This window comes from Scyliorhinus canicula, chromosome 19 (assembly GCF_902713615.1).
Source record: "Scyliorhinus canicula chromosome 19, sScyCan1.1, whole genome shotgun sequence".
NCBI lineage: Eukaryota > Metazoa > Chordata > Chondrichthyes > Carcharhiniformes > Scyliorhinidae > Scyliorhinus > Scyliorhinus canicula.
In genome coordinates, this window is record NC_052164.1 from 1933638 (window position 1) to 1959856 (window position 26219).

Sequence of the window (26219 nt, forward strand, 5' to 3'; positions counted from 1 at the left end):
CGGGCACGGTCTCGGACAGAGAGGCCCACCCTTTACCCAACTGAAGCCCTGAAGTGGCCAGTGAATGGCCATTTCTGGCTCGTTTCCCATCCCGTCCTCATGTTTAGACTGGCAGTGGATGGAAGATCGGGGGTGGGGGGGGGGGGGGGGGGAGGGGGGAGGGGGAGGGAGGGAGGAGGGGGAGAGGGCGGTGGATGAAACATCGCGGGGAGGAGGAGGGGCAATGGATGAAAGATCGGGGGGGAGGGGGAGGGGGGAGCAGTGGATGAAGGATCGGGGGGAGGAGGGGCAGTGGATGAAGGATCGGGGGTGGGGGGAGGGAGCGAGGGAGGAGGGGTAGGGGGTGCAGTGGATGAAAGATTGGGGAGGAGGAGGGGCAGTGGATGAAGGATCGGGGGTGGGGGGGAGGGAGGGAGGAGGGGGAGGGGGGCAGTGGATGAAAGTTTGGGGGGGAGGAGAGGGGGGCAGTGGATGAAAGATCGGGGAGGAGTGGGGCAGTGGATGGAAGATCAGGGTGGGGGGAGGAGGGGGAGGGGGCGGTGGATGAAAGATCGGGGGAGGAGGGGAAGGGGGGCAGTGGATGGAAGATCGGGGGGGAGGGGGGCAGTGGATGGAAGATCAGGGTGGGGGGAGGAGGGGGAGGGGGCGGTGGATGAAAGATCGGGGGGAGGAGGGGGAGGGGGGGCAGTGGATGGAAGATCGGGGGTGGGGGGAGGGGGAGGGGGGGCAGTGGATGAAAGATCGGGGGGGAGGGGGGGCAGTGGATGGAAGATCGGGGGTGGGGGGAGGGGGAGGGGGGGGCAGTGGATGAAAGATCGGGGGGAGGGGGAGGGGGGGCAGTGGATGGAAGATCGGGGGTGGGGGAGGGGGCAGTGGATGAAAGTTTGGGGGGGAGGAGGGGGAGGGAGGGAGGAGGGGGGGGCAGTGGATGGAAGATCGGGGGGAGGAGGGGGAGGGGGGGGCAGTGGATGAAAGTTTGGGGGGGAGGAGGGGGAGGGGGCAGTGGATGAAAGTTTGGGGGGGAGGAGGGGGAGGGGGGCAGTGGATGAAAGTTTGGGGGGAGGAGGGGGAGGGGGCAGTGGATGAAAGTTTGGGGGGGAGGAGGGGGAGGGGGCAGTGGATTAAAGTTTGGGGGGAGGAGGGGGAGGGGGGCAGTGGATGAAAGTTTGGGGGGGAGGAGGGGGAGGGGGCGGTGGATGAAAGTTTGGGGGGGGGGCAACCGGATGGTTTACACCCGTGACCTCCGCGCAGTGATATCCGTGGACTGGCGCCAGGTGCTCTTTGCTCTCATTGCCGGGACTGGTGTTTGGGCATCACCTGTGCAGGATCCGGAGGAATATACTGGACCGGGGACCGCCGCTTGCACGTGGAGTGCCTGGGTGGTGCCGGCACAGCCAGAGCAGCGTCGGGAATCGATTCGGCGGATTCGGTCAGTAGCTGCATTTCCATGTCGGAGTCGGGTGGATTTGACTCCGGCCTCCTGCAGCTCAACAGTTGGCGGAGCTGGTGGCACGGGGGCGGGGAACATGGGAACGGGGGTAGCTGGGATGGTGGCACGGGGGCGGGGAACATGGGAACGGGGCTAGCTGGGATGGTGGCACGGGGGCGGGGAACATGGGAACGGGGGTAGCTGGGATGGTGGCACGGGGGCGGGGAACATGGGAACGGGGGTAGCTGGGATGGTGGCACGGGGGCGGGGAACATGGGAACGGGGGTAGCTGGGATGGTGGCGCGGGGGCGGGGAACATGGGAACGGGGGTAGCTGGGATGGTGGCACGGGGGCGGGAACATGGGAACGGGGGTAGCTGGGATTGGGTCTGGAAAATCAGGGACCCGGCTGCAGAGGTGGTACACGCGCCTGTTCGATTCACCATCCTGTGCTAACACTTTGTAGGAGATTGGTCCGGTCTGAGACCCAGTATGGAAATAGTGTAGTGGCAGCAATGGATCAACACTAGTCCTGGGCACTGCCCCTTTATTCGTGCCCAAGCTCTCCTGAAAAAAGGTTGGAGAATTTTACCGAGACCCCACCTGGTCCGTGCTGGTACACACGGCAGACATTCTGCCAGGCCGAGGGTTAGCTGGTTAATGGCATCGGGTCTGTCAGAGTTAGTGCGGTTAGCAGGTCTAAAAACCCAGAATGTGGGCCTGGATTCTCCGATTCTGAGACTCTGTCCCCCCGCCGGCGTGGAAACGGCGGTCTTTTATGACCAAAACAAACGGCACAAAACAGCCACCAATCCTCCATCTGGCACGCAGCGAACAGCCCCCGGATCCAGCTGCGGATATGGCTGGAGAATTGCCGGATCCATGGCCGCGCATGCACACGGCGGCACTGGACTCAGTCCGCACCCGCCACACCGACTTCCCAACAAATAAGGGGGCGGAGCATCGCGAAAGCAGCGCCGCCCCCAATTTCGGAGCGAACGTTGATTCTCCAGCCGATCGGTGAAAGTGATTTTCCAGTTGCCGACCAGACAATACCGCCCGTGGCTTCTGCTGCACTTTTCAAACCGTTGGCCGTCCCAATTTGTTTTTCAGCCACTTACGTATTTTTGAAGTGTGGTCACTGTTGTAAAGTAGGAAACTCAGCAGCCAATTTGCTCACAGCTATATCCCACACACAGCATTGTGATAAGGAGCAGACAATCTGTTTCAGTGACGTTGACTGGCCAGGACACGGGGGTAACTCACTGTTCTTAAAAATACAGGTCCTGGATTCCTTACCCAGACAGAGCCTGAAAATCCCATCCTGCTCTGGAAAGGCAATCTCCATCAGGCGTTGCTCTCTGTTATATGAGTCACAGCAATTTGATCCCGTGCTCTTTCCATCCGGGATTAACGGTGGAAGCTGGTCTGGTCTGCCCATCATCCCTTCCTTTCCCTGTCAAACTTGGGATATAAATCAACCTGACTTTGGTTATTCTATCCCCCGATTCCCAGCTCAGGATCCAAAATCTATAAAATCCCCATTAACACGATACACCCATCCCGAGCTCCCTGGATACCTTTAATGCCATGGGCTTATTTGCACTTACTCTGAGAGGGCAGATGGGACGTTGGTTTAATGTCTCATCCAGTGTCGGATCCTCGGCTCTGGGCAATCCCAAGTGCGCTGGAAGTTGATATTTCGTTGGTGTGTCTTCTGCAGGAGGCAGCAAAGATGGAAGAATCTCTGGGGCAATGGGTCGGCTCTTGCCAAAGGCAGTGTCAGAGCACAGAGTTAATTCTGTCTCACCTGGGCACTGAAGCAAGTCATTGATTGGTCTTTCTATTTGTGGCTCTGATTCTGACGGGACAAGATTCAAACTCCACCCCAGATGCTCCCAGTAGAGGAATACTGCAGTTTTGGGCCGCATTCACCAAATTCTATTTTGAAAGTTGTCAGGCGATCAAAGCTGGGAAATCAATATTCAGGCTTTTTTGACTTTTAGGAAGGATAGATGGGAAGGAAAAGGTGGTGGGGTAGTGCTGCTAATAAGAGAGGAAATAAGAACAGCTCTGAGAGTCAATCTAGTCTCAGAGGATGTGGAGTCGATTTGGGTGGAAGTGACACATACCAAAGGAAGGAGGAAAGTGGTCGAAGGAGGACTGTATCAGCCCCAAAAGATAGCTGTATTGCAGGAAAGAGCTTCCATCAAACTCGACCAGTCACGACCACGCACGCTTGCCAAGACTACGACAATGGTCCAGCTCAACAGACACAAAACAAGGTGCCTGCTGGACTCCGGGAGCACGGAAAGTTTCGTCCACCCCGACACGGTAAGACGCTGCGCGCTCCCCATCCATCCAGTTAAGCATAAGGTTGAATTGACCTCAGGTTCGCACTCCGTCCAAATCACCGGGTGCTGCATAGCGGACCTCACGGTCCAGGGGAGGGTCTTCAAAAACTTCAAACTCCTCATCCTTCCCCATCTATGCGCTCTGGCACTCTTGGGCCTGGATTTCCAGTGCAACCTGCAGAGCTTGACCTTTCAATTCGGCGGCCCTATTCCCCCTCTTACTGTTTGCAGCCTCACGTCCCTCAAAGTGGACCCCCCTTCCTTGTTTGCTAATCTCACCCCAGATTGTAAACCTGTCGCCACTCGGAGCAGACGATACAGCGCCCAGGACCGGACCTTCATCGGGTCCGAGGTCCAGAGGCTCCTTAAGGAAGGAGTTATCGAGGCCAGCAACAGTCCCTGGCGAGCCCAAGTGCTGGACTGGGGAGAAAAGCCGGATGGTCATCGACTACAGTCAGACCATCAACAGGTTTACGCAGCTGGACGCGTATCCTCTCCCCCGCATTTCCGACCTGGTTAACAGGATCGCGAAATACAAAGTCTTTTCCACGGTGGACCTTAAGTCCGCCTACCACCAGCTCCCCCTCCGCGCGAGTGACAGACTGTACACCGCGTTCGAGGCTGATGGGCGCCTCTACCACTTCCTCAGGGTTCCATTCGGTGCCACAAATGGGGTCTCAGTCTTCCAACGGGAGATGGACCGAATGGTCGACAAGCATGGGTTACGGGCTACCTTCCCGTATCTCAATAACGTCACCATCTGCGGCCACGACCAGCAGGACCGTGACATCAACCTTCAAAAATTCCTCCGAACCGCGAAACTCCTTAATTTAACTTACAATAAGGATAAGTGTGTGTTTAGCACCGACCGTCTAGCCATCCTTGGCTACGTAGTGCGTAACGGAGTGATAGGCCCCGATCCCGAACGCATGCGCCCCCTGATGGAACTCCCTCTCCCCAATACCCTCAAATCACTCAAACGCTGCCTGGGCTTCTTCTCCTATTACGCCCAGTGGGTCCCCAATTACGCTGACAAAGCCCGCCCCCCATCCAGTCCACCTCCTTTCCCCTGTCGATGGAGGCCCGCCAGGCCTTTAGCCGCATCAAAGCGGATATCGCAAAGGCCACGATGCGCGCCATCGACGAGTCCCTCCCATTCCAGGTCGAGAGCGACGCGTCTGACGCAGCTCTGGCGGCCACCCTCAACCAAGCGGGCAGACCCGTGGCCTTCTTCTCCCGGACCCTCCACGCTTCCAAAATCCACCATTCCTCGGTGGAAAAGGAGGCACAGGCCATAGTTGAAGCTGTGCGATATTGGAGACACTATCTGGCCGGCAGGAGGTTTACCCTCCTCACAGACCAACGGTCAGTAGCTTTCATGTTCGACAATGCACAGAGGGGCAAGATCAAGAACAACAAGGTCTTGCGATGGTGGATCGAGTTGTCCACGGACAACTACGATATCTTGTATCGTCCTGGGAAGCTCAACGAGCTTTCCGATGCCCTATCCCGCGGTACCTGCGCCAGCGCGCAGATTGACTGCCTCCGCTCCCTCCACACGGACCTCTGCCATCCAGGGGTCACCCGTTTTTACCATTTTATTAAGACCCGCAACCTGCCCTACTCCGTTGAGGAAGTCAGGACCGTCACCAGGGACTGCCACGTCTGCGCCGAGTGCAAACCGCACTTCTACCGCCCCGACCGAGCGCGTCTGATCAAGGCATCCCGCCCCTTTGAACGTCTCAGTATAGACTTCAAGGGTCCCCTCCCCTCCAACAACCGTAACACATATTTCTTGAGTGTTATCGACGAGTACTCCCGCTTCCCTTTCGACATTCCCTGTCCCAACATGACCACAACAACCGTCATAAAGGCCCTCCTATCCATCTTCTCCCTGTTCGGTTACCCCGCGTACATCCACAGCGACCGGGGGTCCTCCTTTATGAGCGATGAACTGCGTCAATTCCTGCTCAGCAGGGGCATAGCCTCTAGCAGGACGGCCAGTTATAACCCCCGGGGTAACGGTCAGGTCGAGCGGGAGAATGGCACCATTTGGAAGACCATCCTGCTGGCCCTACGGTCCAGAGATCTCCCTATTCCCCGTTGGCAAGAGGTCATTCCCGACGCCCTCCATTCAATCCGCTCTCTCGTCTGTACCACCACTAATCAAACACCTCATGAACGGCTTCTTGTTTTCCCCAGGAAGCCGTCCTCAGGATCCCCTCTCCCGACCTGGCTGGCCACCCCTGGGCCCATCTTGCTACGGAAGCATGTGCGGGTGCACAAGTCCGACCCGTTGGTTGAGTGAGTCCAGTTACTCCACGCCAACCCGCAGTGTGCGTACGCGGAGTATCCCGACGGTCGGCAGGACACGGTCTCGCTCCGGGACCTGGCACCCGCCAGCGTGCGGCCTTCTCCCCCTACACCAACACCCCCCCCTCCAACCCCAATTCCCCCCAGCACCCCCCGCGCTCCCACAACCCAGCGCACATGCCCCCTCTCCCCCGATTATAGCGTCTCCATCACCGGCCCGGAGTACGGAGACACATCTACAACCGACGCTCCCGGAGGCAAGGACGACCATCGGCCCGACGTCACCGGCTCCACAGCGACGGTCCTCCAGAACACAACGGGCACCCGACAGGCTGATCGTGTCCATCTGATGTGGCCATGGGACATTTTGGACTTTGTTGTTATTCTGTTGCACCTTAACTGGTAGTAGTATTGGTTATTTTTGCCACGAGCCAGTGGGCAGCCCACCTTTCTCGATTTTCGCTGTTCATACCACCTGTCCTCGGACCCCCCCCTCTCTCTTCCACTTACACACCCCCCACCCCCGCCTTCTTTCTCCACAAGGGGTGAATGTGGTGGTATGAATGTGAGCACTGCCATTTGTGCAGAGCATGGGTTTCCCATTGGCTCTGGCTGGTCATGTGCCTCTCGTCCGATTGGTTGGGACTAGTCATGTGACTGCTCACCAATTGGTCAAGAGGCAAGTAGATCCCGCCTCCGAGGTGGGGTATAAGTACCCAGAGTTTCCGGCAGTCAGTCTTACTCTGTAGTCGACCGCCGGGCTAACAACTAGCTGATTAAAGCCACAGTTCGGATCCTAATCGTGTCTTGAGTCCAATTGATGGTACATCAATCAAGAAATAACAAATGCCTGTCAGAGGAGCACTGCATTAATCATGGGCGACTTTAATTTTCATATAGATTGGGCTAATCAAATTGGAAACGGTAGCCAATAGAATTAATTCATAGAGTGCATTTGTGATTGTTTCTTGGAGCAATATGTTATGGAGCTAACTTTGGATCAGGTGATGTATAATGGGGTAGGTTTAATAAATGATCTCAAGGTTAAGGATCCCCTAACAAGTAGAAATTACAGTGTGATAGAATTTAGCATTCAGCTTGAGTGTGAGAAAATTGGGACTGAGATGTCAGTGTTTTTTTTTAATAAATTTAGAGTGCCCAATTATTTTTTCCAATTAAGGGGCAATTTTAGTGTGGCCAATCCACCTACTCTGCACATTTTTGGGTTGTGGGGGCGAAACCCACGCAGACACGGGGAGAATGTGCAAACTCCACACAGACAGTGACCCAGAGCCGGGATCGAACCTGGGACCTCAGCGCCGTGAGGCGGTTGTGCTAACCACTAGGCCACCGTGCTGCCCGAGATGTCAGTGTTAAACTTAAAGACGGGTAATTATGAAGTTATGAGGATGGAATTGGCAAAAGTGGACTGGCTATATCATAGATTATCATAGAATTTACAGTGTAGAAGGAGGCCATTTTGGCCCATCGAGTCTGCACCGGCTCTTGGAAAGAGCACCCTACCCAAGGTCAACACCTCCACCCTATCCCCATAACACAGTAACCCCACCCAACACTAAGGGCAATTTTGGACACTAAGGGCAATTTATCATGGCCAATCCACCTAACCTGCACACCTTTGGACTGTGGGAGGAAACCGGAGTACCCGGAGGAAACCCACACACACACGGGGAGGATGTGCAGACTCCGCACAGACAGTGACCCAAGCCGGAATTGAACCTGGGACCCTGGAGCTGTGAAGCAATTGTGCTATCCACAATGCTACTGTGCTGCCCTAAAGAACAAATTAATCTACACTCCATCATTCTACCGTAATCCATGTACCTATCCAATAGCCGCTTGAAGGTCCCCAATGTTTCCGACTCAACTACTTCCACAGGCAGTGCATTCCATGCCCCCACTGCTCTCTGGGTAAAGAACCTACCTCTGACATCCCCCCTATACCTTCCACCATTCACCTTAAATTTATGTTCCCTTGTAATGGTTTGTTCCACCCGGGGAAAAAGTCTCTGACTGTCTACTCTATCTATTCCCCTGATCATCTTATAAACCTCTATCAAGTCGCCCCTCATCCTTCTCCGTTCTAATGAGAAAAAGCCTAGCACCCTCAACCTTTCCTCGTAAGACCTACTCTCCATTCCAGGCAACATCCTGGTAAATCTCCTTTGCACCTTTTCCAAAGCTTCCACATCCTTCCTAAAATGAGGCGACCAGAACTGCACACAGTACTCCAAATGTGGCCTGACCAAGGTTTTGTACAGCTGCATCATCACCTCACGGCTCTTAAATTCAATCCCTCTGCTAATGAACGCTAGCACACCATAGGCCTTCTTCACAGCTCTATCCACTTGAGTGGCAACTTTCAAAGGTCTATGAACATAGACCCCAAGATCTCTCTGCTCCTCCACATTGCCAAGAACCCTACCGTTAACCATGTATTTCTCATTCATATTTGTCCTTCCAAAATGGACAACCTCACACTTTTCAGGGTTAAACTCCACCTGCCACTTCTCAGCCCAGCTCTGCATCCTATCTATGTCTCTTTGCAGCCGACAACAGCCCTCCTCACTATCCACAACTCCACCAATCTTTGTATCATCTGCAAATTTACTGATCCACCCTTCAACTCCGTCATCCAAGTCATTAATGAAAATCACAAATAGCAGAGGACCCAGAACTGATCCCTGCGGTACGCCACTGATAACTGGGCTCCAGGCTGAATATTTGCCATCCACCACCACTCTCTGACTTCTATTAGTTAGCCAGTTCGTTATCCAGCTGGCCAAATTTCCCACTATCCCATGTCTCCTTACTTTCTGCATAAGCCTACCATGGAGAACCTTATCAAATGCCTTACTAAAATCCATGTACTCTACATCCACTGCTTTACCTTCATCCATATGCTTGGTCACCTCCTCAAAAAATTCAGTAAGACTTGTAAGGCAAGACCTACCCCTCACAAATCCGTGCTGACTATCCCTAATCAAGCAGTGCCTTTCCAGATGCTCAGAAATCCTATCCCTCAGTTCCCTTTCCATTACTTTGCCTATGACTGAAGTAAGACTAACTGGCCTGTATTTCCCAGGGTTATCCCTATTCCCTTTTTTGGACAGGGGCACAACATTCACCACTCTCCAATCCCCTGGTATCACCCCTGTTGACAGTGAGGGCGAAAAGATCATTGCCAACGGCTCTGCAATTTCATCTCTTGCTTCCCATAGAATCCTTGGATATATCCCGTCAGGCCCAGGGGACTTGTTTATCCTCAAGTTTTTCAGCATGCCCAACACATCTTCCTTCCTAACAAGTATCTCCTCGAGCTTACCAGTCTGTTTCACACTGTCCTCTCCAACAATATGGCCCCTCTCGTTTGTAAATACTGAAGAAAAGTACTCGTTCTTATAGAGTATATAGATTAGTGGGTAAGATAATGGTTGTGCAATGACACACGTTTAGAGGGTTAATTCATGACTCCCAGCAATAATACATCCCAATGAGGAGGAAAGACTCTAAGGGGAGGAAGAACCGGCCATGGATAACCAAGGAAGTTAAGAGGAGATTAAGCTGAAAACAGAAACATATAAGATGGCAAAGGTTAGTGGTGGGCCAGCAGAGTGGGATGGATTCCGAATGCAACAAAGATGGACTCAAAAAATACTCGGGATGGATAAAATAAGCTTTGAGGGTGTTATGGGCCAGGATTTAGAGAATCCCAAAGAGTATCATGGAGTTCACCTGATCCACAACTTTTAATCGAGTGTGGTTATGGGGAATACACAGGCTTATTCTGCTCAGTAAACACCTTAACAACTATCAACACCAATAAATCCCCCCAAGAATACAGTACTCGACAGATACGGGGCTGGTTTAGCTCACTCGGCTAAATCGCTGGCTTTTAAAGCAGACCAAGCAGGCCAGCAGCACGGTTTGATTCCCGTACCAGCCTCCCTGGACAGGCGCCGGAATGTGGCGACTAGGGGCTTTTCACAGTAACTTCATTGAAGCCTACTCGTGACAATAAGCCTTAATAAATTCCCAAAGAACATCTGGAAGACAAAAGACCCTTTTTAACACAGAGATCAGGTTTAAATTCACCATTGGGAGCAGTCAGCACTTTGAAATCACCCAATTGATTTGGAGACAGTCTTTAGTTTGCAGAGAGATTCATGCACATCTGCTGGCTTTCACTGCAGCTCCTCTCTCTGAAAACCAAACTAAAAACTCACTCTATAGCAGCCTGCTCAAAAACAAAAGTAAAGCAGACAGACAGCCCAGCTTCACCCACTCTCTGACATCACTGCAGTAATAAACTCCCCATTTCTTAAAAGGTTCTCTCACATGACAGAGGGCAAGGTGGCAAGAAATATAAAACAGTCAATAAAAGGAAGAGAAAAGAAAAATAAAGCATTGGGCATTTAGAGAATGAAACTGGGAAAGTAATTATGCAGAACAAGGAAATGGCAGAGGCATTAGTCTAACTTCAGTTATCAGTAAAATATTAGAATTGGTTATGAAGGAAAATGAAATGAAAGGAGAGACTAGCAATGCATTTGGAAAGTCACAATCTGAGCAAGCAGAGTCAGCATGGTTTCATGGAGGAGAAGTCATGCCTCGCAAATTGACTAGAGCTCGTTGAAGAGGTATCAGCCAGAGTAGATAGAGGAGAACCAGTCAATGTTATATATTTGGATTTTCAAAAGGCATTTGATAAGATGCCACACAAAAAACTATTATGCAAAATAGGAGCTCATGGTGCTGGAGGTAGTATTTTGGCATGAATAGAGGATCGATAACTAACAGGATGAGGGGCCTTTCTCGGGGTGGGGAGCAGTAACCAGGGGACTGCCACAGGGATCAGTGCTGGGACCACAATCTTCACAATATATATTAGCGATTTGGAGGAAGGAGCAGAGTGCACTGTGGCCAGATTTGTGGCTAATACAAAGGTGGGAGAGAAGGCAGGATGTAAAGAGTATATAAATAGTTTACAGAGAGATATTGACAGGTTATGTGAGTGGGCAGAAAAATGGAATTCAATGTGGGAAAATGTGAGATTGTTAATTTTGGAACAAAGAATGAGAAGGTGGATTATTATTTAAAAGGAGAGCACAAGGTCCTCATTCCGGAAACCCAGAAAGCTAGCAAATAGGTGCAGAAGGTAATAGGAAAGGCAAATCGAACTCTGGCTTTTATTTCAAAGGGGCTGGAGCATAAAAGTAAAGAGGTGTTGCTGCAACTGTGCAAGGTACTAGTGAGGCCAATTTAGGATACTTTGCAGCTGTTTTGGTTCCCTTATTTAAGGAAAGGCACGGCACGGTGGCACAGTGGTTAGCACTGCTGCCTCACAGTGCCAGGGACCCGGGTTCAATTCCGGCTTGGGTCACTGTCTGTGTGGAGTTTGCACGTTCTCCCCGTGTCTGCGTGGGTTTCCTCTGGGTGCTCTGGTTTCCTCCCACAGTTCAAAGATGTGCGGGTCAGGTGGATTGGCCATGATAAATTACCCCTTAGTGTCCATGGATGTTCAATTTGAGCTATGGAGATATGTTGAGATGGACGGGGGAGTGGACATGGGGCGTACGCTTTCTAAGGTTGGGTGCAGGCTCGATGGGCCGAATATCCACCTTCTGTACTGTAGGGATTCTAAGTACAGATATATTGCCATTGGAGGCAGTACAGAGGATGTTTACTTGGATGATCCTAGGAATATAGAGACTGCCAAATGAGGAAAGATTAAACAGGTTGGGTCCGTACTGCTCGGAGTTCAGGAGAATGAGAGGTGACAGTATTGAAACATAGAAGATCCTTCGGGGGTTAGACTGGGTAAATGTTGGGAGGATGTTTCCGCTCCTGGGAGAATTCAGGACCAGGGCACAGTCGCAGAATTAGGGGGAGCTCATTGAAGACAGATTTGAGGAAGAATTTCTTCTCTCAGAGTGGAGAATCTTTGGAATTCTTTACCCAGGAAGCGGAGGAGGCTCGAGTCCTTGAACATTCTCAAGGCTGAGATCCACAGGTTTTTAATCAGTTGGGGAATTGAGGGTTACAGAGAGAAGGCAGGAAAGTGGACTTGAATGTTAGATCAGCGACAATTTTATTAAATGGCAGAGCAGGCTCGAAGGGCTGCATGGCCTCCTCCTGTTCCTGTGTAAGGCTCGAAGGGCTGCATGACCTCCTATTCCTGTGTTACAGGCTTGTAGGGCTGAATGGCCTCCTCCTGTTCCTGTGTAAGGCTCAAAGGGCTGCATGGCCTCATCTTGTTCCTATTTGTTATGGTCTTCACCACCGAGTGCATAGCGGATTACAACAGCTCGCTAAGTAAAAACATTCTCCTCACCTTTTCACTAGACCTTTCACCAATTATCTTAACTCTGTTTTATCGGGATACTGACACTCCTGCCTCCTGATTAGACCCGAAGGAGGAAGATTGAGCCCTCAGTGATGGAGCCTACCTGTTCCTCCTTTGGAGACAGCAGCCTTTACATAATGATTCGTGTTCTCTGATTGTATTTCAGACACAATAGACCACAATAGATAGCAAAATTAAACTACATGGAATTGAAAGGACTGTGGCAGGAGGGATGCAGATTTGACTAAGGGACAGTAAGCGCAGAGCCATTCAGACTGGAGTGAGGCTTTAAATGGTGATCTCTAGGACTCAGGATTGGGATCATTGCTGTTCTTGATATAAATTAATGGCCTCTGCTGGATACAGAGAGCATCATTTCAAAGGTTTCAGACAGCACAAAACTGGGAAAAGTAGCAAGTGTGAGGAGGATAGTAACAGACTTCAGGAAGAGTTAGACAAAGTGGTGAAATGCACAGAAACATCCGCTAAAAGGTGTAGCAGAGAAACGTGAAGTGATACATTTTAGTCGGATGAATGAGGAGAGACAGTACCAACTGAACGGTACATCTTTGGAGATGTGCAGAAAGAGAGCAAGCTGGGGTTATATGCACACAAATATTTCAGATGGTAGAACAAGTTGAGAAGGTTGTTAAAAAAACATACAGGATCCTTCATTTTATAAACAGCAGCTTTTAGAGTTCAAAAGGAGGGAGGTTATGATAAGTATCTTTATTAATTTACAGGATGTGGGCATCGCTGGTTAGGCCAGAATTTATTGTCCATCCCTAGTTGCCCTTCAGAAGGTGGTGGTGAGCTGCCTTCTTGAACCGCTGCAATCCCTGAGGTGTAGGTACACCCACAGTGCTGTTAGTGAGGGAGTTCCAGGATGTTGCCCCAGTGACAGTGAAGGAACGGCCGATATATTTCCAAGTCAGGGTGGTGAATGACTTGGAGGGGAACCTCCAGGTGGTGGGGTTCCCAGGTATCTGATGCTCTTGTCCTTCTAGATGGTAGTGGTCGTGGGTTTGGAAGGTATTGTCTCAGGGCTGTTGGTGAGTTTCTGCAGTGCATCCGGTAAATGGTACTTACACTGTCACTGCTGATGGTGGAGGGAGTGAATGTTTGTAGAAGGGGTGCCAATCAAGTGGGGCTGTTTTGTCCTGGATGGTGACAAGCTTCTTGAGTGTTGTTGGAGCTGCAGTCAGGTTAAACAGCACCCTCTACTTCTAGATTCCATCACGAGGGAAACTTCCCTCCAGGTGTGGTGTCGCTAATGCTCTGTATAATTGCAGTAGGATTTCTCTATTCTTATTCTCCAATCCCTTTGTCACAAAGGGTAACACGACAGGTGGGATTTACCGGCTCTTCATGCCAGCGTGAAACTCCCGTCCCAAGCCAGCGCACGGCATTCCTGCCGGCGAGGGTTGCTGTCACCGGGAAATCCCGTTGACAATGGCAGGACTGGTAGATCCCACTGGCGGGTTGCCGCACACGCCGAAAAACAGCGGGGTGGTCAGTAAATCCAGCCCAACGTTTTATTTCCTAATTGCTTGCTGTATCTGCAACTTAACTTGTCACCCAGATTCCTCTGAATAACAACATTTCCCAGTCTCATCACTTAAAAATAATATTCTGCTTTGCTAATCTGAATTATTCTTGTCAATTAGAACAATGTGCACTAATTCAACACTTGAGTGATGTGATTGTGTGTGTCAGCAATGGGATACAGACCACAATTCCCCCATCGTTCACTTCAATAGATCAGCAAGAATAGAAAGAACAACTGAATGATTCTTTAATCCCTCAAAAGACTTTCAAGACTTTTGCAGCGGACACGTGGAAAGGAATCATCGGTCTTTATTTTTTTGTATGTGTTTGAAAGCTGCTTTAGTTCTTATCCCTGTCATTAACGTTAATTTCAGGGTTGAAGTTGGCAAATTCCCGGCTCACAGAACAGCCCGAGTCTCCTCTCTTTCGACATAATTAACTTGTGAGATTAGTCGTTGAGAATGTGGTGGATGCCCAGATTGAAATGAGTGTTTTGTAACAGATCCGGGTAACTGCAGATTCATTCATTCCATGTAAATTGGTGGAATTGTTATCAGGCGTAACCTCGAGCGTCATCTGTACAACTATAATTTAAAACAACAGCCAACACGGATTCAAAAACAAGTCTGAGAGGGCACAGCGATGGCAAATGGAACTTACTCTAGCCAAATATTATGTGTTGTTTATTGGAAGAATTCACGCTGCATCAATGGAGCTGAAACAGACTGGGGAATGTTCAGTTTGACATCCCGCAAATACAGAGCAACACGATTATCAAAGAGTCTAACAGAGTGAACGGAACAGGGTGATTGGAACAGAGTGAACGGAACAGAGTGAACGGAACAGAGTGAACGGAACAGGGTGAACGGAATGGGAGAAGAATAGTTCAAGGCATTTAAGTTAGAAAGTTGCAGGCAGGGTATGATGGGGAAAGGGAGAGCGACAAGGAGTAAACCAGTCAAACTTTGAGAGGATAAAAATGTCTGGCCAATTTGGATTGCATCATGGATTTGAATGGAAGCTAGGGAGGGGATAGCAGAGTATTTTTACAGATATAAACATTCATTAAAAAAGGAAATCATGCCTGAGGATTGGTGGACATTTAATGTTACTCCTGTGTTTAAGAAGAGAGAGAACAAGTCTTGGAAACTTTAGATTCATTAGCTTAATGTCAAAGTAGGAAAGATAATGGAATCTTTACTCAAAGTTGCAATATGAAAAATAGAGAAATCAAAGATATAATAAAGAATAGTCAGGACTGATTCTGAAATAGGTCATTCGTGACTTAACTTACTAAATTCTTTAAAGAAGTAATGGAAAGCGCAGATAAGGGTAATTCAGTAGATGTAATAAATCTAGATTTTCAACAGGCCATCAACAAACTAGAACAGGTTTTTTCAAAGTGTGGGTCACAACCCGTGGGTGAGTGGTGGGTGGGTGTCAGGTGGGTCAAGGAGCAATCGGTCTCGTCGTGGCAATGCCGTGGTGGCAGGAGAAGTGCCCACGGCCACTAACGGCTGCTGCCTATTAAAGGAAAACAAAATCAGGCTTCTTCTGGCCACAAGCGGCCGCAGTGAGCACGTCAGGCATCCTGCACGTACACTTGATGTCAAACACACTGCATGCACGAGCTTTTGGTGCCAAATCACTGAGTGAGCTTCTTCCATTTTCTAGCTGCTGGCAAGATAATCAGTCAAACTCACAACACGGTTTATTTACACTTGCCAGAAGAGACATACATTCATAGCAGGAACTTGTTCTCTGTGAATAAAAGGCATTTATTCAAGCCTTGCACCTTCTTTGAGTTATTCGGGATCTTGGGGAGTCTATGGTTCCCCACCTCAGCCAGAGTGGACATTCTAATCAATTATAAACTTTTTAAAAAATTAATTTTTGGGAGTTGAGCATCGCTGGTTAGGCCAGCATTTATTACCCATCCCTAGTTGCCCTTCAGAAGGTGGTGGTGAGCTGCCTTCTTGAACCGCTGCAGTCCATGAGGTGTAGGTACACCCACTGTGCTGTTAGGGAGGGAGTTCCAGGATTCTGACTCAGTGACAGTGAAGGAACGGCCGATATATTTCCAGGTCATGGTGGTGAGTGACTTGGAGGGGAACCTCCAGGTGGTGGGGTCCCAGTTATCTGCTGTCCTTGTCCTTTGAGATGGTAGTGGTCGTGGGTTTGGAAGGTGCTGTCGAAGAAGCCTTGGTGAATTACTGCAGTACATACGGCTGCCACTGTGGAGGGAGTGAATGTTTGTAGACTGGGTAGCAATCATGGGGGCTGCTTTGTCCTGCATGTTGAGTTTCTTGAGTGATGCTGGAACTGAAATCATCCAGGCAAATGGAGAGTATTCCATCACACTCCTGACTTGAGCCTTGTAAATGTTGGACAGGCTTTGGGGAGTCAGGAGGTGAGTTACTCAGTGCAGGACTCCTCTGACCTGCTCTTGTAGCCACAGTATTAAGTAGCTAGTCCAGTTTGGTTTCCGATCAATTGTAACCCTGAGGATGTTGATAGTGGGGGATTTTGCGATGGCAATGCATTGAATGATAAGGAATGATGGTTACATCCTCTCTTGTTTGAGATGGTCATTGCTTGGCACTTGTGTGGCGCGAATGTTACTTGCCATTTGTCAGCCCAATCCTGGATACCATCCTGGTCTTTCTGCATTTGGACATGGACTCCTTCAGTGTCTGAGGAGTTGAGAATGATTGTGCAGCGAGATGATTGACCTCCAACCAGCACAGGCATCTTCCTTTGTGCCAGGCGTACCTCTGACCAGCGGAGGGGTTTCGCCCCATTCCCTTTGACTCCAGATTAGCTTGGGCTCGGTGATGCCACACCTGGTTAAATGCTGCCTTGAGATCAAGGGCAGTCAGTTGCGATCATTTGAAATTTGGTATTCTTGTTTTTGTCCTGATGAATGCACGATGAAAAACTTCAGCGGCTTTTGTCTCCCTGTTCAACCAGATTTTTATTCTTTAGTCACTATGTAAGATTTAAAAGTATCATACGATGTTACTGCAAATAGTATCACATGACACATTCCCGGTGATGTGAAACAAGACCTGTTGTTGAATATAAAGGACAGAAATAATGCCAGGAATACTCACTCACCTTGGATGTCCCTTTTGTGGAATAATAGAAGCCAGACCTCCTCAGGAAGAAATACAGGCGCCTCCACGTTTTCTTCCCTTTATCTTTAATGTGGAGAAACCCTTGTATCTCAGGATAGTGGCGAGTATTGAGGAAATTCTGCAAGAAAGAAAATGTTTTCTTTGTAAATAGAGGTAGCTGCTATTCAACCTTTAAACATGCAAAGAGCTACTTGCTCTAAAATTATTCTGAGTTTCTCTCTACATTCGGAGATCTTTTGTACCCATTGTCCTGCCAATCAGTCCCCCTGAGTTCATTAGTCAGATGCCCCTTCCCCATCTGCGCTGCTGCATCCACCGTTTCGGAAATGAGTTTTTCATCCTCCCCTCTATTTGAGAGTTCAGTCCACATGTTGATCCCTCTGATATCAATACTGAAATTCCCTTCACTGGCTTGACCCTGATGCCTACTAATTTAACTTAAAGTAATATTCTGGGTTTGTTTTTTTTCTATTCCCTTGACTGTCTTACATCCCTCAATCAGATAGTCTTTCAAACTTGTCAATGCCAGGCTGCAAATCCCAAATGTCTAAAGTCTTCCCGAATTTGAGAGGCGATCTAATTGAGGTATCCAAGATGCTAAAGGGGATTGACAGGGGAGACGCAGAACAGATGTTTCCCCTTGTCGGACACTCTAGAATGAGAGGTCAAAGTTCAGGTTACGGGGAGGCAGATTTAAAACAGAAATGAGGAGGAATTATTTCACTCAAAGGGCTGTGAGTCTGTGGATTCTGCAAGTGCAGTGGACGCTGGAACACTAAACAAATTTGAGGAGTTAGGTTTTTAATTAGTACCGAGATAAATGGTTATGGGGAGTGGGCAGGAAGGTGGATATGAAGCAGCCGAGATTAGATCAGCCATGATCGTATTGAATGGCAGAGCGGGTTGGAGGGGCTGAATTACCCACTCCTCAGCTAGTTCTTCTGTTTTTATAATGCAGGACCTGACACTAGGATCAGACCTGTGTCTCTTTACTACACTGTATCCTGGTGGTCACAAGTGTGGCATGCATCTCAGTGAGCAGAACTTTAGTGGGTCTGTCCAGAACAGAATACAACGTTCAAGGTGGGTCTGACTCAAACGCTGTAAAGTGTGATTGAGGCTTCCTCCCAGTATCACCTCTGGTTCTGTCTGCGTGGTTTAAGATGCTATGGTCGAAGATGCTATGGTCTTTGCTAGTTGCTGCACTGTGTTCATTGACCAGATCAAGTTTACAAGGATTCTTGCACCTCCCTCGGTTTCATCTTTAGTTATTTCTGCTCCATTTGTGCTATAGGGTGATATTGTGATTGAGTGCAGCACTTTACATTGTCAATGTTAAATTAATCTGACCGTACTTTGTCAGTTACATACTTTGTCCAATTCTCACCATTAATTCCATTGAATTCGCTGCCTTTCCTAGTTTGGTTCCATTGCAGCGTTGACCACTTCACATCTTTCTGAATCTGGGTAATTTATGTGAACATTTTGAAACAATCTGGTGGAAAATCCACTCAGTAAATCTGGAACTCTCCTCCCTTACCCTCTCTAACACTGCCATTGAATTGCTGCAGAAAAATTAGGGGGAGTCAGTGGTGTAGTGGTATTATCACTGGACGAGTCATCCAGAGACCCAGAATCATGGTCTGGGGACCTGGATTCAAATCCCACCAGGGCAGACAGTGAAAATTGATTTAAATAAAAATCTGGAATTAAAAGTCTAAAAGGTGACCATTGCCGATTGTAGTACAAACCCATCTGGTTCACTAATGTCCTTTAGGGAAGGAAATCTGCCGTCATTACCCAGTCTGGCCTACATGTGACTCCAAACCCACAGCAATGTGGTTGACTCTTAACTGCCCTCAGGGATGGGCACTAAATGCTGGCACAGCCAGCGATGCCCACATCCCATGACCAAATTTTTTTTAAGTCATTTTATAAAAAGTCATTTTTTTCACAAATGACAGCTCTGATGAGAGTGTCAGGGTGTGTCTGTATCTGAGAGTGTGTCAGGCTGTGTCTCGGAGTGTCTCGGAGCGGCTGCAGGACATTCGGGGGGGGGGGGGGGTGGGTGAACAGCCAGCTGTCGTGGTGCACATAGGCACCAACGATATAGGTAAAAAACGGGATGAGGTCCTACAAGCTGAATTCAGGGAGTTAGGAGTTAAACTAAAAAGTAGGACCTCAAAGGTAGTAACCTCAGGATTGCTACCAGTGCCACGAGCTAGTCAGAGTAGGAATGTCAGGGTAGATAGGATGAATGCGTGGCTCGAGAGATGGTGCAAGAGGGAGGGATTCAAATTCCTGGGGCATTGGGACCGGTTCTGGGGGAGGTGGGACCAGTACAAACCGGACGGTCTGCACCTGGGCAGGAATGGAATCGATGTCCTTGGGGGGGGGGGGGGGGGGGGGGGGGGAGTGTTTGCTAGAGCTGTTGGGGAGGGTTTAAACTAATGTGACAGAGGGCTGGGAACCGATGCAGGAAGTTGGAAGATAGTAAAACAGGGACAGAAGCAAAAGGAAGTAAGGGGAAAAGTGCAAGGCAGAGAAGCCAGAGCCAAAAATCAAAAAGGTCGACAATACAAGGTACAGTGACTGAGGGGAGCTCAGTGAATAGGCCCAGTAATACTAAAAGGAATAAAACGGGAAGTAAAAACATTAATGGTAAGCGACGCGGCAGGCTGTTACATGAAGATATGGGTTCAACGTCAAGGAAAATTAGGAGAAAGGTTAAGAGGAAATATAACTTAGGAGAGGTTACTGATCGAGGTGTTAAGATTCAAAACAGAGGTAAAAAAGCCAACATAAGTGTACTTTACCTGAATGCTCGTAGTATTCGGAATAAGGTAAATGAGTTGATGGCGCAAATCATCGTGAATGACTATGATTTAGTGGCCATTACTGAAACATGGTTAAAGGATGGTCACGACTGGGAGTTAAATATCCAAGGGTATCAAACTATTCGGAAGGACAGAGTGGATGGTAAGGAGAGGTGGTGTTGCTCTGTTATTTAAGGATGACATCCAGGCAATAGTAAGGGATGGCATCGGTGCTATGGAAGATAAGGTTGAATCAATTTGGGTGGAAATCAGGAATAGTAAGGCGAAAAAGTCACTGATAGGAGTAGTCTATAGGCCACCAAATAGTAACGTTATGGTGGGGCAGGCAATAAACAAAGAAATTAACGGATGCTTGTAGAAATGGTACAGCAGTTATCATGGGGGATTTTAATCTACATGTCGCTTGGTTTAACCAGGTTGGTCAAGGCAACCTTGAGAAGGAGTTTATAGAATGTATCCGTGATAGTTTCCTGGAACAGTATGTAATGGAACTTACGAGGGAACAAGCGGTCCTAGATTTTGTCCTGTGTAATGAGACAGGATTGATTCATGATCTCATAGTTAGTGATCCTCTCGGAAGGAGCGATCACAATATGGTGGAATTTAAAATACAGATGGAGGGTGAGAAGGGAAAATCAAACACTAGTGTTTTGTGCTTAAACAAAGGAGATTACAATGGGATGAGAGAAGAACTAGCTAAGGTAGACTGGGAGCAAAGACTTTATGGTGGAACAGTTGAGGAACAGTGGAGAACCTTCCAAGCAATTTTTCACAGTGCTCAGCAAAGGTTTATACCAACAAAAAGGAAGGCCGGTAGAAAGAGGGAAAATCGACCATCGATATATAAGGAAATAAGGGAGAGTATCAAATAGAAGGAAAAAGCATACAAAATGGCAAAGATAAGTGGGAGATTAGAGGACTGGGAAAACTTTAGGGGCAAAAGAAAGCTACTAAAAAAGCTATAAAGAAGAGTAAGATAGATTATGAGAGTAAACTTGCTCAGAATATAAAAACAGATAGTAAAAGTTTCTGCAAATATATAAAACAAAAAAGAGTGGCTAAGGTAAATATTGGTCCTTTAGAGGGTGAGAAGGGAGTTTTAATAATGGGAGATGAGGAAATGGCTGAGGAACTGAACAGGTTTTTTGGGTCGGTCTTCACAGTGGAAGACACAAATAACATGCCAGCGACTGATAGAAATGAGGCTATGACAGGTGAGGACCTTGAGAGGATTGTTATCACTAAGGAGGTAGTGATGGGCAAGCTAATGGGGCTAAAGATAGACAAGTCTCCTGGCCCTGATGGAATGCATCCCAGAGTGCTAAAAGAGATGGCTAGGGAAATTGCAGATGCACTAATGATGATTTACCAAAATTCACTAGACTCTGGGGTGGTCCCAGCGGATTGGAAATTAGCAAACGTGACACCACTGTTTAAAAAAGGAGGTAGGCAGAGAGCGGGTAATTATAGGCCAGTGAGCTTAACTTCAGTAGTAGGGAAGATGCTGGAATCTATCATCAAGGAAGAAATAGCGAGGCATCTGGATAGAAATTGTCGCATTGGGCAGATGCAGCATGGGTTCATAAAGGGAAGGTCATGCCTAACTAATTTAGTGGAATTTTTTGAGGACATTACCAGTGTGGTAGATAACGGGGAGCCAATGGATGTGGTATATCTGGATTTCCAGAAAGCCTTTGACAAGGTGCCACACAAAAGGTTGCTGCATTAGATAAAGATGCATGGCATTAAGGGTAAAGTAGTAGCATGGATAGAGGATTGGTTAATTAATAGAAAGCAAAGAGTGGGGATTAATGGGTGTTTCTCTGGTTGGCAATCAGTAGCTAGTGGTGTCCCTCAGGGATCAGTGTTGGGCCCACAATTGTTCACAATTTACACAGATGATTTGGAGTTGGGGACCAAGGGCAATGTGTCCAAGTTTGTAGACGACACGAAAATGAGTGGTAAAGTGAAAAGTGCAGAGGATACTGGAAGTCTGCAGATGGATTTGGATAGGTTAAGTGAATGAGCAAGGGTCTGGCAGAAGGAATACAATGTTGACAAATGTGAGGTTATCCATTTTGGTAGGAATAACAGCAAACGGGATTATTATTTAAATGATAAAATATTAAAACATGCTGCTGTGGAGAGAGACCTGGGTGTGCTAGTGCATGAGTCGCAAAAAGTTGGTTTACAGGAACGATCATTAAGGAGGCAAATGGAATTGTGTCCTTCATTGCTAGAGGGATGGAGTTTAAGACTAGGGAGGGTATGCTGCAATTGTATAAGGTGTTAGTGAGGCCACACCTGGAGTATTGTGTTCAGTTTTGGTCTCCTTACTTGAGAAAGGACGTACTGGCACTGGAGGGTGTGCAGAGGAGATTCACTAGGTTAATCCCAGAGCTGAAGGGGTTGGATTATGAGGAGAGGTTGAGTAGACTGGGACTGTACTCGTTGGAATTTAGAAGGATGAGGGGGGATCTTATAGAAACATATAAAATTATGAAGGGAATAGATAGGATAGATGCGGGCAGGTTGTTTCCACTGGTGGGTGAAAGCAGAACTAGGGGACAAAGCCTCAAAATAAGAGGAAGTAGATTTAGGAGGAACTTCTTCACCCAAAGGGTTGTGAATCTATGAAATTCCTTCCCCAGTGAAGCAGTTGAGGCTCCTTCATTACATGTTTTTAAGGTAAAGATAGATAGTTTTTTGAAGAATACAGGGATTAAGGGTTATGGTGTTCGGGCCGGTAAAGTGGAGCTGAGTCCACAAAAGATCAGCCATGATCTCATTGAATGGTGCAGCAGGCTCGAGGGGCCAGATGGCCTACTCCTGCTCCTAGTTCTTTTGTTCTTAATGTTCTTATGTGTGTCAGGGTGTCTCTGTATCTGAGAGTGTGTCAGGGTGTCTCTGTATCTGAGAGTGTGTCAGGGTGTCTCTGTATCTGAGAGTGTGTCAGGGTGTCTCTCTGTATCTGAGAGTGTGTCAGGGTGTGTCTCTGTATCTGAGAGTGTGTCAGGGTGTCTCTGTATCTGAGAGTGTGTCAGGGTGTCTCTCTGTATCTGAGAGTGTGTCAGGGTGTCTCTGTATCTGAGAGTGTGTCAGGGTGTCTCTCTGTATCTGAGAGTGTGTCAGGGTGTCTCTCTGTATCTGAGAGTGTGTCAGGGTGTCTCTGTATCTGAGAGTGTGTCAGGGTGTCTCTGTATCTGAGAGTGTGTCAGGGTGTCTCTGTATCTGAGAGTGTGTCAGGGTGTCTCTGTATCTGAGAGTGTGTCAGGGTGTCTCTGTATCTGAGAGTGTGTCAGGGTGTCTCTGTATCTGAGAGTGTGTCAGGGTGTCTCTGTATCTGAGAGTGTGTCAGGGTGTCTCTGTATCTGAGAGTGTGTCAGGGTGTCTCTGTATCTGAGAGTGTGTCAGGTGTGTCTCTGTATCTGAGAGTGTGTCAGGGTGTCTCTGTATCTGAGAGTGTGTCAGGGTGTGTCTCTGTATCTGAGAGTGTGTCAGGGTGTCTCTGTATCTGAGAGTGTGTCAGGGTGTCTCTGTATCTGAGAGTGTGTCAGGGTGTGTCTCTGTATCTGAGAGTGTGTCAGGGTGTCTCTGTATCTGAGAGTGTGTCAGGGTGTCTCTGTATCTGAGAGTGTGTCAGGGTGTCTCTCTGTATCTGAGAGTGTGTCAGGGTGTCTCTGTATCTGAGAGTGTGTCAGGGTGTCTCTGTATCTGAGAGTGTGTCAGGGTGTCTCTCTGTATCTGAGAGTGTGTCAGGGTGTCTCTGTATCTGAGAGTGTGTCAGGGTGTCTCTCTGTATCTGAGAGTGTGTCAGGGTGTCTCTGTATCTGAGAGTGTGTCAGGGTGTCTCTGTATCTGAGAGTGTGTCAGGGTGTCTCTGTATCTGAGAGTGTGTCAGGGTGTCTCTGTATCTGAGAGTGTGTCAGGGTGTCTCTGTATCTGAGAGTGTGTCAGGGTGTCTCTGTATCTGAGAGTGTGTCAGGGTGTCAGGGTGTCTCTGTATCTGAGAGTGTGTCAGGGTGTCTCTGTATCTGAGAGTGTGTCAGGGTGTCTCTGTATCTGAGAGTGTGTCAGGGTGTCTCTGTATCTGAGAGTGTGTCAGGGTGTCTCTGTATCTGAGAGTGTGTCAGGGTGTCTCTGTATCTGAGAGTGTGTCAGGGTGTGTCTCTGTATCTGAGAGTGTGTCAGGGTGTCTCTCTGTATCTGAGAGTGTGTCAGGGTGTCTCTGTATCTGAGAGTGTGTCAGGGTGTCTCTGTATCTGAGAGTGTGTCAGGGTGTCTCTGTATCTGAGAGTGTGTCAGGGTGTCTCTGTATCTGAGAGTGTGTCAGGGTGTGTCTCTGTATCTGAGAGTGTGTCAGGGTGTCTCTGTATCTGAGAGTGTGTCAGGGTCTCTCTGTATCTGAGAGTGTGTCAGGGTGTCTCTGTATCTGAGAGTGTGTCAGGGTGTCTCTGTATCTGAGAGTGTGTCAGGGTCTCTCTGTATCTGAGAGTGTGTCAGGGTGTCTCTGTATCTGAGAGTGTGTCAGGGTGTCTCTGTATCTGAGAGTGTGTCAGGGTGTCTCTCTGTATCTGAGAGTGTGTCAGGGTGTCTCTCTGTATCTGAGAGTGTGTCAGGGTGTCTCTGTATCTGAGAGTGTGTCAGGGTGTCTCTCTGTATCTGAGAGTGTGTCAGGGTGTCTCTGTATCTGAGAGTGTGTCAGGGTGTCTCTGTATCTGAGAGTGTGTCAGGGTGTCTCTGTATCTGAGAGTGTGTCAGGGTGTCTCTGTATCTGAGAGTGTGTCAGGGTGTCTCTGTATCTGAGAGTGTGTCAGGGTGTCTCTGTATCTGAGAGTGTGTCAGGGTGTCTCTGTATCTGAGAGTGTGTCAGGGTGTCTCTGTATCTGAGAGTGTGTCAGGGTGTCTCTGTATCTGAGAGTGTGTCAGGGTGTGTCTCTGTATCTGAGAGTGTGTCAGGGTGTCTCTGTATCTGAGAGTGTGTCAGGGTGTCTCTGTATCTGAGAGTGTGTCAGGGTGTCTCTGTATCTGAGAGTGTGTCAGGGTGTCTCTGTATCTGAGAGTGTGTCAGGGTGTCTCTGTATCTGAGAGTGTGTCAGGGTGTCTCTCTGTATCTGAGAGTGTGTCAGGGTGTCTCTGTATCTGAGTTAGGTTCTTTGAGAGTGTGTCAGGGTGTCCTCTGTATCTGAGAGTGTGTCAGGGTGTCTCTGTATCTGAGAGTGTGTCAGGGTGTCTCTGTATCTGAGAGTGTGTCAGGGTGTCTCTGTATCTGAGAGTGTGTCAGGGTGTCTCTCTGTATCTGAGAGTGTGTCAGGGTGTCTCTGTATCTGAGAGTGTGTCAGGGTGTCTCTGTATCTGAGAGTGTGTCAGGGTGTCTCTGTATCTGAGAGTGTGTCAGGGTGTCTCTGTATCTGAGAGTGTGTCAGGGTGTCTCTGTATCTGAGAGTGTGTCAGGGTGTCTCTCTGTATCTGAGAGTGTGTCAGGGTGTCTCTGTATCTGAGAGTGTGTCAGGGTGTCTCTGTATCTGAGAGTGTGTCAGGGTGTCTCTGTATCTGAGAGTGTGTCAGGTGTCTCTCTGTATCTGAGAGTGTGTCAGGGTGTCTCTCTGTATCTGAGAGTGTGTCAGGGTGTCTCTCTGTATCTGAGAGTGTGTCAGGGTGTCTCTGTATCTGAGAGTGTGTCAGGGTGTCTCTCTGTATCTGAGAGTGTGTCAGGGTGTCTCTGTATCTGAGAGTGTGTCAGGGTGTGTCTCTGTATCTGAGAGTGTGTCAGGGTGTCTCTGTATCTGAGAGTGTGTCAGGGTGTCTCTCTGTATCTGAGAGTGTGTCAGGGTGTCTCTCTGTATCTGAGAGTGTGTCAGGGTCTCTCTGTATCTGAGAGTGTGTCAGGGTGTCTCTGTATCTGAGAGTGTGTCAGGGTGTCTCTGTATCTGAGAGTGTGTCAGGGTGTCTCTGTATCTGAGAGTGTGTCAGGGTGTCTCTGTATCTGAGAGTGTGTCAGGGGTCTCTCTGTATCTGAGAGTGTGTCAGGGTGTCCTCTGTATCTGAGAGTGTGTCAGGGTGTCTCTCTGTATCTGAGAGTGTGTCAGGGTGTCCTCTGTATCTGAGAGTGTGTCAGGGTGTCTCTGTATCTGAGAGTGTGTCAGGGTGTCTCTCTGTATCTGAGAGTGTGTCAGGGTGTCTCTGTATCTGAGAGTGTGTCAGGGTGTCTCTGTATCTGAGAGTGTGTCAGGGT

General features: G+C 48.7%; 1 protein-coding gene across 1 annotated transcript in view; it reads right to left on the reverse strand.

Annotated features, from left to right (window-relative positions):
- The window catches only part of LOC119954471 (growth factor receptor-bound protein 7-like), a 119254-nt gene that overhangs the window by 28717 nt on the left and 64318 nt on the right, over positions 1-26219 (reverse strand). Inside the window, exon 7 of the mRNA XM_038779730.1 lies at positions 17128-17265. Coding sequence (XP_038635658.1) covers positions 17128-17265 — 138 coding nt within the window. The remainder of the gene's footprint in view (positions 1-17127; positions 17266-26219) is intronic.